The sequence below is a fragment of the Oncorhynchus clarkii genome, chromosome 26 (genome assembly GCF_045791955.1).
Source record: "Oncorhynchus clarkii lewisi isolate Uvic-CL-2024 chromosome 26, UVic_Ocla_1.0, whole genome shotgun sequence".
Lineage (NCBI taxonomy): Eukaryota > Metazoa > Chordata > Actinopteri > Salmoniformes > Salmonidae > Oncorhynchus > Oncorhynchus clarkii.
This window is the reverse complement of record NC_092172.1, coordinates 49,184,204-49,196,703: the sequence shown is the minus strand read 5'-3', so window position 1 is coordinate 49,196,703 and position 12,500 is coordinate 49,184,204. Positions and strand designations below refer to the sequence as shown.

General features: G+C 50.7%; 1 protein-coding gene across 1 annotated transcript in view; it reads right to left on the bottom strand.

Moving 5' to 3' along the window:
- LOC139384643 (pleckstrin homology domain containing, family G (with RhoGef domain) member 4) overlaps nucleotides 1-12,500 on the bottom strand; it is a 127,166-nt gene that overhangs the window by 7,853 nt on the left and 106,813 nt on the right. Inside the window, exons 11-12 of the mRNA XM_071129457.1 lie at nucleotides 5,059-6,062; nucleotides 1,675-1,924 (exon numbers count right to left, since the gene is read on the bottom strand). Of these exons, the coding sequence (XP_070985558.1) occupies nucleotides 1,675-1,924; nucleotides 5,059-6,062 (1,254 nt within the window). The remainder of the gene's footprint in view (nucleotides 1-1,674; nucleotides 1,925-5,058; nucleotides 6,063-12,500) is intronic.

Genomic DNA, 12,500 nt, shown 5'->3' with positions numbered 1-12,500 from the left:
CCAAGGGGTCTGAGAACGACCACAGGTATGAAGGTAGAGAGAGAACAGAATATGTGTGTGTGTGTGTGTGTGTGTGTGTGTGTGTGTGTGTGTGTGTGTGTGTGTGTGTGTGTGTGTGTGTGTGTGTGTGTGTGTGTGTGGGGGAAACAGGGTTGTGACAACATGGAACCTGCTAGAGAGATTAGTAGAGTTCAGTATTTTCACAGCTGGGTTGGTATTTGAAGGTGAAAGCGCCTCCCTAAAGCCAAAATCCTGCCTTGAGGTTAACGAGCAGCTAGATACCAGGGCCGGCCAGTTAAACATACTGGACCAAGGAACCTCAGGAACACATTGTCATCATTAGGATATAGTATACTGTAGATGTCTAGAGGCGCAGGAAACACTGAGACTAAAGGGGGTGGTGACCTCAGTAATGTTACCTCGGTAATGTTACTTCAGTAAAGTTACTTCAGTAATGTTACCTCAGTAATGTTACCTCAGTAATGTAATCATCAGTAATGTTACCTCAGTAATGTAACCTCAGTAATGTTACCTCAGTAATGTTACCTCAGTAATGTTACCTCAGTAATGTTACATCAGTAATGTTACATCAGTAATGCAACTTCAGTAATGTTACCTCAGTAATGTTACATCAGTAATGTTACCTCAGTAATGTTACCTCAGGAATGTTACCTCAGTAATGTTACATCAGTAATGTTACCTCAGTAATGTTACCTCAGTAATGTTACCTCAGTAATGTTACATCAGTAATGTTACATCAGTAATGCAACTTCAGTAATGTTACCTCAGTAATGTTACCTCAGGAATGTTACCTCAGTAATGTTACCTCAGTAATGTTACCTCAGTAATGTTACCTCAGTAATGTTACCTCAGTAATGTTACCTCAGTAATGTTACCTCAGTAATGTTACCTCAGTAATGTTACATCAGTAATGTTACATCAGTAATGCAACTTCAGTAATGTTACCTCAGTAATGTTACCTCAGGAATGTTACCTCAGTAATGTTACCTCAGTAATGTTACCTCAGTAATGTTACCTCAGTAATGTTACCTCAGTAATGTTACCTCAGGAATGTTACCTCAGTAATGTTACCTCAGTAATGTTACATCAGTAATGTTACCTCAGTAATGTTACCTCAGTAATGTTACCTCAGTAATGTTACATCAGTAATGTTACATCAGTAATGCAACTTCAGTAATGTTACCTCAGTAATGTTACCTCAGTAATGTTACCTCAGTAATGTAATCATCAGTAATGTTACCTCAGTAATGTTACATCAGTAATGTTACCTCAGTAATGTTACATCAGTAATGTTACCTCAGTAATGTTACATCAGTAATGTTACCTCAGTAATGTTACATCAGTAATGTTACCTCAGTAATGTAATCATCAGTAATGTTACCTCAGTAATGTTACATCAGTAATGTTACCTCAGTAATGTAATCATCAGTAATGTTACCTCAGTAATGTTACCTCAGGAACTCTGTCATTCGGCTCTGTCACTCTGTCATATGGTTTGAGGAACATATTGTCATTCGGCTATAGAGTAAGAGGTATGAAGAGGTCTCTTACGTGTCGTAGGAAGCAGCGTGAGACTCGTAATAGGTGATTTTCAGTAGTAACGTTTCCTCTGGGTATATTGAAACAAGTCGTTAGAGGAATGAGGTCTCTTACGTGTCGTAGGAAGCAGTGTGACACCCTCAGAGGGTGGTTGCAGCAGCTCTCCAACTCCTTGAGGAAGTACTGGCTGTGGAAGTCCATAAGCTTCTCCAGGTTCCCAAAGATGACGCTGCGTTTTCCCCTGAGGTCCTGCGGGAGGTCTCCTCTCTCCATCTCGGGGAAGTAGTGCTCGATGATGTACCGGAGGGAACGCACGTACTCCCTCTCCGTGGTCACCATCTCATCCACGATGTGACGCAGCTTACTGTGGAGGGAGAGAGAGGACTGTTAAGACTGGTCAGTTTACTGTGGAGGGAGGAGAGGACTGTTAAGACTGGTCAGTTTACTGTGGAGGGAGGAGAGGACTGTTAAGACTGGTCAGTTTACTGTGGAGGGAGAGAGAGGAGGAGAGGACTGTTAAGACTGGTCAGTTTACTGTGGAGGGAGGAGAGGACTGTTAAGAATGGTCAGTTTACTGTGGAGGGAGAGAGAGGACTGTTAAGACTGGTCAGTTTACTGTGGAGGGAGAGAGAGGACTGTTAAGACTGGTCAGTTTACTGTGGAGGGAGAGAGAGGACTGTTAAGACTGGTCAGTTTACTGTGGAGGGAGAGAGAGGACTGTTAAGACTGGTCAGTTTACTGTGGAGGGAGAGAGAGGAGGAGAGGACTGTTAAGACTGGTCAGTTTACTGTGGAGGGAGGAGAGGACTGTTAAGACTGGTCAGTTTACTGTGGAGGGAGGAGAGGACTGTTAAGACTGGTCAGTTTACTGTGGAGGGAGGAGAGGACTGTTAAGACTGGTCAGTTTACTGTGGAGGGAGAGAGAGGACTGTTAAGACTGGTCAGTTTACTGTGGAGGGAGAGAGAGGACTGTTAAGACTGGTCAGTTTACTGTGGAGGGAGAGAGAGGAGGAGAGGACTGTTAAGACTGGTCAGTTTACTGTGGAGGGAGAGAGAGGACTGTTAAGACTGGTCAGTTTACTGTGGAGGGAGAGAGAGGAGGAGAGGACTGTTAAGACTGGTCTGTTTACTGTGGAGGGAGAGAGAGGAGGAGTCAACATGTCCTAGTGGTCCTCAGTCCCCAGCTATCTGTCTCAACATGTCCTAGTGGTCCTCAGTCCCCAGCTACCTGTCTCAACATGTCAGTGGTCCTCAGTCCCCAGCTACCTGTCTCAACATGTCCTAGTGGTCCTCAGTCCCCAGCTACCTGTCTCAACATGTCCTAGTAGTCCTCAGTCCCCAGCTACCTGTCTCAACATGTCCTAGTGGTCCTCAGTCCCCAGCTACCTGTCTCGACATGTCCTAGTGGTCCTCAGTCCCCAGCTACCTGTCTCAACATGTCCTAGTGGTCCTCAGTCCCCAGCTACCTGTCTCAACATGTCAGTGTGGTCCTCAGTCCCCAACATGTCCTAGTGGTCCTCAGTCCCCAGCTAGCTGTCTCAACATGTCCTAGTGGTCCTCAGTCCCCAGCTACCTGTCGCAACATGTCCTAGTGGTCCTCAGTCCCCAGCTACCTGTCTCAACATGTCAGTGGTCCTCTGTCCCCAGCTACCTGTCTCAACATGTCCTAGTGGTCCTCAGTCCCCAGCTACCAGTCTCAACATGTCCTAGTGGTCCTCAGTCCCCAGCTACCTGTCTCAACATGTCCTAGTGGTCCTCAGTCCCCAGCTACCTGTCTCAACATGTCCTAGTGGTCATCAGTCCCCAGCTACCTGTCTCAACATGTCCTAGTGGTCATCAGTCCCCAGCTACCTGTCTCAACATGTCCTAGTGGTCCTCAGTCCCCAGCTACCTGTCTCAACATGTCCTAGTGGTCCTCAGTCCCCAGCTACCTGTCTCAACATGTCAGTGGTCCTCAGTCCCCAGCTACCTGTCTCAACATGTCCTAGTGGTCCTCAGTCCCCAGCTACCTGTCTCAACATGTCCTAGTGGTCCTCAGTCCCCAGCTACCTGTCTCAACATGTCAGTGTGGTCCTCAGTCCCCAACATGTCCTAGTGGTCCTCAGTCCCCAGCTAGCTGTCTCAACATGTCCTAGTGGTCCTCAGTCCCCAGCTACCTGTCGCAACATGTCCTAGTGGTCCTCAGTCCCCAGCTATCTATCTCAACATGTCCTAGTGGTCCTCAGTCCCCAGCTACCTGTCTCAACATGTCAGTGGTCCTCAGTCCCCAGCTACCTGTCTCAACATGTCCTAGTGGTCCTCAGTCCCCAGCTACCAGTCTCAACATGTCCTAGTGGTCCTCAGTCCCCAGCTACCTGTCTCAACATGTCCTAGTGGTCCTCAGTCCCCAGCTACCTGTCTCAACATGTCCTAGTGGTCATCAGTCCCCAGCTACCTGTCTCAACATGTCCTAGTGGTCATCAGTCCCCAGCTACCTGTCTCAACATGTCCTAGTGGTCCTCAGTCCCCAGCTACCTGTCTCAACATGTCCTAGTGGTCCTCAGTCCCCAGCTACCTGTCTCAACATGTCCTAGTGGTCCTCAGTCCCTCTCTCTCTCCCTCAGTTCACCTCCCTCCCTCCCTCCTTCTCTCCCTTAGTTCACCTCCCTCCCTCCCTCCTTCCTCCTCTCCCTCAGTTCACCTCCCTCCCTCCCTCCTTCTCTCCCTCAGTTCACCTCCCTCCCTCCTTCTCTCCCTCAGTTCACCTCCCTCCCTCACTCCCTCCTTCTCTCCCTCCCTCACTCCCTCCTTCTCTCCCTCCCTCACTCCCTCACTCCTTCTCTCCCTCAGTTCACCTCCCTCCCTCCCTCTCTCCCTCCCTCCCTCCCTCTCTCACTCCCTCCTTCTCTCCCTCCCTCACTCCCTCCTTCTCTCCCTCCCTCACTCTCTCCCTCAGTTCACCTCCCTCCCTCTCTCTCTCCCTCCCTCCCTCCCTCTCTCCATCAGTTCACCTCCCTCCCTCCTTCTCTCCCTCAGTTCACCTCCCTCTCTCTCTCCTTCCATCAGTTCACCTCCCTCCCTCCAGTGTGTCAGTTCAGGGGGTTCTGTACCACTCAGTGTGGGGTTGGGGTCTGTGAACAGTGTGATAGGTTCTCTGGTTACAGCCTCTCGGCATCAGGCCCAGCCTCCACACGGCCACACACAGAGCCTTTTATACGCACGCACGCACGCACGCACGCACGCACGCACGCGCACGCACGCACGCACACACACACACACACACACACACACACACACACACACACACACACACACACACACAAGAGTAGTGGTAGCTAGACTAAAACCCATCTGTCCCTGTAACACTACACTGGGAAACATGACAGACAGACAGACAGACAGACAGACAGACAGACAAAAAGACAGACAGACAGACAGACAGACAGACAAGCTCGCTCTGTGTGTGTGTGTGTGTGTGTGTGTGTGTGTGTGTGTGTAGCTTGACTAGCCAGGTACCCACCTGCCCTTGGCGCGGGTCTCTGGTACAGGACTACTGGTAGTGCTGATGGAGGGGGTCCTCAGTGCCTCCCCTGCTGCCCAGCCAGGAGGCGTCATTCTGGGGGAGTAGGGTCGCTCAGCCACCTCCCTACTACTGACCTCCAGGCCTTTAATAAACACCCCAGTGTGGCCGCGCCGGGCCGGCTCGCTCAGCGTACGCTGACAGGTCCCATAGCGGGAGGAGTCAGGGGAGGCGGGGGCGGGGCTCTGGCAGTCGAAGCTCTGGGTCTTGCGGAGCGGGGGCCGGCGAGCAGGGTTAGGGGCGGAGCTCGGCTCCAGGGGGGTCAGGGAGGGGGAGGAGGAACAGGAGGAGCTACGGCCCTGCGCTTCAATACGAACCCCGTGGGACGACTCCTCGGAGGAGGTGCTACGGGTGAGGAGCTGGGTGGAGAGGGGGGTGAGGGGGAGCCTGTGCACCAGACCGTAGGGAGAGGAGGTTAGGGGTGTCTCCTGTCTGAGCCTGCAGGCCGACTGAGCTGAGGCAGCGCTGGAGGTAGAGGACAGCCTCTCTCTGACCCCCCACACCCCACTAAAGGCCTTTCTACAGGCGTGTGACACGCTGCGGCTCCTCTCCTGTCCCACGTCTTTGTTAACGTCAGAGTAACGTCTGGGGGTGGCGTCCCCTACCCCGCCGTCCTTCCCTGCACCCGCTGTACCCGACCCGGGTGACTCTCCCGTGGGCAGGGCTCGCCTCGTCCTCAGAGCGGCCTCCAGCTTCTTCTCAAACATCTGCTTGGTCTCCTGGCACTTGGACCAGGCGAACTTCCACTGTTTGAGGCCCTGCTCGCTCTTCATCTCCCCAGCCAGCTCCTTCATCTCCTGGAAGCGGGGGTCGGGGATCGGGGGGTGCTGCCGGCGGTACCCCTCCAGACAGCTGATCACCCCCTGGCTCTTGTCGGGCACCGTGCAGTCCTCCATGCTGATGCTGGCCAGGTGACGCATCCCCTCCAACGCCCACTCATACGCCTGGAGAGAGGAGGAGAGGAGAGAGAATGAGAGAGAGGAGAGCGAGAGAGAGAAGGAGAGAAGAGAGAGAAGGAGAGAGAGGAGAGAGAAGGAGAGAGAGGAGAGAGAGAGAGAGAGAGAGAGAGAGAGAGAGGAGAGAGAAGGAGAGAACGGCGAGAGAAGGAGAGAGGAGAGAGAGAGAGGAGAGAGAAGGAGAGAGCGGCGAGAGAAGGAGAGAGAAGGAGAGAGCGGCGAGAGAAGGAAAGAGGAGAGAGAGAGAGAAGGAGAGAGAGAGAAGGAGAGAGAAGGAGAGAGAGGAGAGACAAGGAGAGAGGAAGGAGAGAGAGAAGGAGAGAGGAGAGAGAGAAGGAGAGAATGGCGAGAGAAGGAGAGAGGAGGAAAGAGGGGATAGAGGAGGAAAGAGGAGAGAGAGAATGAGAGAGGAGGAGAGAGAGGAGAGATAAGGAGAGAGGAAGGAGAGAGAGAAGGAGAGAGGAGAGAGAGAAGGAGAGAGCGGCGAGAGAAGGAGAGAGGAGGAAAGAGGGGAGAGAGGAGGAAAGAGGAGAGAGAGAAGGAGAGAGGAGAGAGTTAATCAGTAGTTGTCTTGAATGTTCCAAATTGATACGCCTGGAGAGAGAAGGAACAACAAGCCAGTCTCCTGATACATTTCACATGTTGGTCATTTAGCAGACACTCATATCTAGATAATTACAGTCAGTGTGTTAAACTAAGGGGGGAGGAGAGAGGGAGAGAGAGAGAGAGAGAGAGAGAGAGAGAGAGAGAGAGAGAGAGAGAGAAAGAGAAAGAGAAAGAGAGAGAAAGAGAAGAGAGAGAAAGATGGAGAGAGAAAGAGAGAGAGAGAGAGAGACTAGTCACAGCAACACAGCTCAGGCCTGTACTAGTCACCTCAACAGGCCTCAGGCCAGTACTAGTCACCTCAACAGGCCTCAGACCAGTACTAGTCACCTCAACAGGCCTCAGGCCAGTACTAGTCACCTCAACAGGCCTCAGGCCTGTACTAGTCACCTCAACAGGCCTCAGGCCTGTACTAGTCACCTCAACAGGCCTCAGGCCCATACTAGTCACCTCAACAGGCCTCAGGCCCATACTAGTCACCTCAACAGGCCTCAGGCTCTCTCCTTCTCTCTCCTCTCTCTCTCTCCTCTCTCCTTCTCTCGCCGTTCTCTCCTTCTCTCTCCTCTCTCTCTCTCTCTCTCTCTCTCCTCTCTCTCCTTCTCTCTCCTCTCTCTCCTTCTCTCTCTTCTCTCCTTCTCTCCTCTCTCTGTTGAGTACTAGTCACCTCAACAGGCCTCAGGCCAGTACTAGTCACCTCAACAGGCCTCAGGCCAGTACTAGTCACCACAACAGGCCTCAGGCCTGTACTAGTCACCTCAACAGGCCTCAGGCCCATACTAGTCACCTCAACAGGCCTCAGGCCCATACTAGTCACCACAACAGGCCTCAGGCCTGTACTAGTCACCTCAACAGGCCTCAGGCCAGTACTAGTCACCTCAACACAGCTCAGTGGCTCTAGTCCACAATGGGCCTGGTCTTCACACATGTTAGACAGGAGACGAGGAACTCTTTAAAGAGACTGAATTGACACACAGACTGAAAGACTCCTCTCCTCTCAGTGTGAGGATGGTGGACAGAGAGGGACTCCTCTCCTCTCAGGGTGAGGATGGTGGACAGAGAGGGACTCCTCTCCTCTCAGGGTGAGGATGGTGGACAGAGAGGGACTCCTCTCCTCTCAGGGTGAGGATGGTGGACAGAGAGGGACTCCTCTCTTCTCAGGGTGAGGATGGTGGACAGAGACAGACTCCTCTCCTCTCAGGGTGAGGATGGTGGACAGAGACAGACTCCTCTCCTCTCAGGGTGAGGATGGTGGACAGAGACAGACTCCTCTCCTCTCAGGGTGAGGATGGTGGACAGAGAGAGAGGTATGAAGAGGTGAGGGGTCAGGAGAGAAGCCCTCTCCGCTCTGTAAACAACAGAGAGATGTGTGGAGGAGCTGGGAGGTCTGACCAGTCACGACCCCTGTCTATACTATAGCAGCAGAACACACACACACACACACACACACACACACAGCTCCTTAATGAGCTCTAACAAGCTGTCTAATCTCTGTAACGCTGATGAGAAAGACATGCTTAGTCTTGACAAGTTAACACCTCCAATAAATTAATCCATCTCATTAAACTACCCAGAATCCATCTCATTAAACTACCCAGAATACATCTCATTAAACTACCCAGAATCCATCTCATTTAACCACCCAGAATCCATCTCATTTAACTACCCAGAATCCATCTCATTTAACTACCCAGAATCCATCGCATTTAACTCACACAGAATCCATCTCATTTAACTACCCAGAATCCATCTCATTTAACTACCCAGAATCCATCTCATTTAACTACCCAGAATCCATCTCATTTAACTACCCAGAATCCATCCCATTTAACTACCCAGAATCCATCCCATTTAACTAACCAGAATTCATCTAATTTAACTACCCAGAATCCATCTCTCAGTACCATCAACAACAGGACATTGAGAGTTCATGACGACCAACAGAAGACTGTCTATAGACTGTCTGAATGACCAGTCCAGGACATTGATACAGGACCAACTACAGCTGAATATCAGACTGGGAGAACAGTCTCTTTCAGAAGAGGATCCTCTGAACCAGACATATTGGGGAGTCTTTCAGCTGAATATCAGACTGGGAGAACAGTCTCTTTCAGAAGAGGATCCTCTGAACCAGACATATTGGGGAGTCTTTCAGCTGAATATCAGACTGGGAGAACAGTCTCTTTCAGAAGAGGTTCCTCTGAACCAGACATATTGGGGAGTCTTTCAGCTGAATATCAGACTGGGAGAACAGTCTCTTTCAGAAGAGGATCCTCTGAACCAGACATATTGGGCGGTCTTTCAGCTGAATATCTGACTGGGAGAACAGTCTCTTTCAGAAGAGGATCCTCTGAACCAGACATATTGGGGAGTCTTTCAGCTGAATATCAGACTGGGAGAACAGTCTCTTTCAGAAGAGGATCCTCTGAACCAGACATATTGGGGAGTCTTTCAGCTGAATATCAGACTGGGAGAACAGTCTCTTTCAGAAGAGGATCCTCTGAACCAGACATATTGGGCGGTCTTTCAGCTGAATATCAGACTGGGAGAACAGTCTCTTTCAGAAGAGGATCCTCTGAACCAGACATATTGGGGAGTCTTTCAGCTGAATATCAGACTGGGAGAACAGTCTCTTTCAGAAGAGGATCCTCTGAACCAGACATATTGGGGAGTCTTTCAATTGTAAATCAAGTCTCTGTTGAATCACTCTATTCAACACTCTCTAAAGCAAAACATCTAGACAAAATCATTGGCTCGAATGGCACCCTATTTCTTACATAGTGCACTACTTTTTAACCAGGTCCAATAGGGTGGACCAGAGCCCCCGAAGGCATCTGGTCAAAAGTAGTGCACTACTTAGGGAACGCAGACCATCTTGGGGTGTCTGAGCTCTGCTGGTTACTGGTCTCAGTGTATAGACAGACGCTGGCTAGGGTCTGACAGGAGGTTAAGGCCAGATCAAACACTCACTGCTGTGACCCCAGAGGGAAAGAGAGAAAGAGAGAGATAATCGCTTAGGAGACCTGATGCCGAGAGGGGCCACCCGGGCCCCTGGACATTCCAACAGCCCTCTAGAAATTCCTCTCTTCCCTCTGAATAACTGACCCTGCTGACAGAGAACACACTCTCACTCTCTCTCCTGTCTCTTTCTCTCTCTTTCTCTCTCTCGCTCTTTCTCTTTCTCTCTCTTGTTCCATCTCTCTCTCTCTCTCTGTCTTTCTCTCTCCTGTCTCTTTCTCTCTCTTCCCATCTCTCTCTCTCTCTCTCTCTCTCTCTCTCTCTCTCTATCTCAATTCAATTCAATTCAAGGGCTTTATTGGCATGGGAAACGTGTTAACATTGCCAAAGCAAGTGAGGTAGACAACATACAAAGTGAATATATAAAGTGAAAAACAACCAAAATTAACAGTAAACATTACACATACAGAGGTTTCAAAACAGTAAAGACATTACAAATGTCATATTATATATATATATATATACAGTGTTTTAACAATGTACAAATGGTTAAAGGACACATTATAAAATAAATACGCATAAATATGGGTTGTATTTACAATGGTGTGTGTTCTTCGCTGGTTGCTACCTCAACGTGACCTTGCAGGGAGGTGTGTCTAACTACCTCAACGTGACCTTGCAGGGGGGTGTGTCTAACTACCTCAGCGTGACCTTGCAGGGGGGTGTGTCTAACTACCTCAGCGTGACCTTGCAGGGGGGTGTGTCTAACTACCTCAGCGTGACCTTGCAGGGGGGTGTGTCTAACTACCTCAGCGTGACCTTGCAGGGGGGTGTGTCTAACTACCTCAGCGTGACCTTGCAGGGGGGGGTGTCTAACTACCTCAGCGTGACCTTGCAGGGAGGTGTGTCTAACTACCTCAGCGTGACCTTGCAGGGGGGTGTGTCTAACTACCTCAGCGTGACCTTGCAGGGAGGTATGTCTAACTACCTCAGCGTGACCTTGCAGGGGGGTGTGTCTAACTACCTCAACGTGACCTTGCAGGGAGGTGTGTCTAACTACCTCAGCGTGACCTTACAGGGAGGTGTGTATCTAACTACCTCAGCGTGACCTTACAGGGGGGTGTGTCTCTAACTACCTCAGCGTGACCTTACAGGGAGGTGTGTCTAACTACCTCAGCGTGACCTTACAGGGAGGTGTGTCTAACTACCTCAGCGTGACCTTACAGGGAGGTGTGTCTAACTACCTCAGCGTGACCTTGCAGGGGGGTGTGTCTAACTACCTCAACGTGACCTTGCAGGGAGGTGTGTCTAACTACCTCAACGTGACCTTGCAGGGGGGTGTGTCTAACTACCTCAGCGTGACCTTGCAGGGGGGTGTGTCTAACTACCTCAGCGTGACCTTGCAGGGGGGTGTGTCTAACTACCTCAGCGTGACCTTGCAGGGGGGTGTGTCTAACTACCTCAGCGTGACCTTGCAGGGGGGTGTGTCTAACTACCTCAGCGTGACCTTGCAGGGGGGGGTGTCTAACTACCTCAGCGTGACCTTGCAGGGAGGTGTGTCTAACTACCTCAGCGTGACCTTGCAGGGGGGTGTGTCTAACTACCTCAGCGTGACCTTGCAGGGAGGTATGTCTAACTACCTCAGCGTGACCTTGCAGGGGGGTGTGTCTAACTACCTCAACGTGACCTTGCAGGGAGGTGTGTCTAACTACCTCAGCGTGACCTTACAGGGAGGTGTGTATCTAACTACCTCAGCGTGACCTTACAGGGGGGTGTGTCTCTAACTACCTCAGCGTGACCTTACAGGGAGGTGTGTCTAACTACCTCAGCGTGACCTTACAGGGAGGTGTGTCTAACTACCTCAGCGTGACCTTGCAGGGAGGTGTGTCTAACTACCTCAGAGTGACCTTGCAGGGAGGTATGTAGGTGACACTACGGTCACATACCAGCACTCTGAGGGCTGCGAGGGCCACAGCACTGAGACACTAACGCTACTAACCCTAGCCCTGATCAGGTCAGAGGTCAGAGGTCACACAGAGAGAGAGAGAGAGAGAGAGAGAGAGACAGAGAGAGAGACAGAGAGAGAGAGACAGAGAGACACATAGAGAGAGAGAGAGAGAGACACAGAGAGAGAGAGAGAGAGACACAGAGAGACACAGAGAGAGAGAGAGACACAGAGAGAGAGAGAGAGAGAGAGAGAGAGACAGAGAGAGAGAGAGAGAAAGTGGGGGGGGGACCAGAGAGAGAGATAGAGACCCAGAGAGAGAGAGAGAGAGACACAGAGAGAGAGAGAGAGAGAGAGAGACAGAGAGAGAGAGAGAGAGAGAGAGAGAGAGAGAGAGAGAGAGAGAGAGAGAGAGAGAGAGAGAGACACAGAGAGAGAGAGACACATAGAGGGGCAGAGAGAGACTAGTCTGATCATGTATGACTGTCGTCCAGTTTAAATTAATCTAACGGGCAAAAAGTCATTAAAAAAAGCAGTCTTCATTGATGTGAGATGTGTTGTTTGGTAACTGGTGAAGGTTGGACATCCTCAGCCAAAGGAAAATACAGCCAGAAATAGATACATGTCAACACAACAGTCCTTAGCAACACAAACACAATGTGTCCTTGTGTCCATATCAAACCACCACGGTCACCAAAAGGTGTTGAATGAGAGGAGAGAAGTGCTGTAGGTGTTACAGACAATGTTACAACTGACGAGACTACTGGACCACAGTCACCCAGACTGCTGGACCACAGTCACCCAGACTACTGGACCACAGTCACCCAGACTACTGGACCACAGTCACCCAGACTACTGGACCACAGTCACCCAGACTACTGGACCACAGTCACCCAGACTGCTGGACCACAGTCACCCAGACT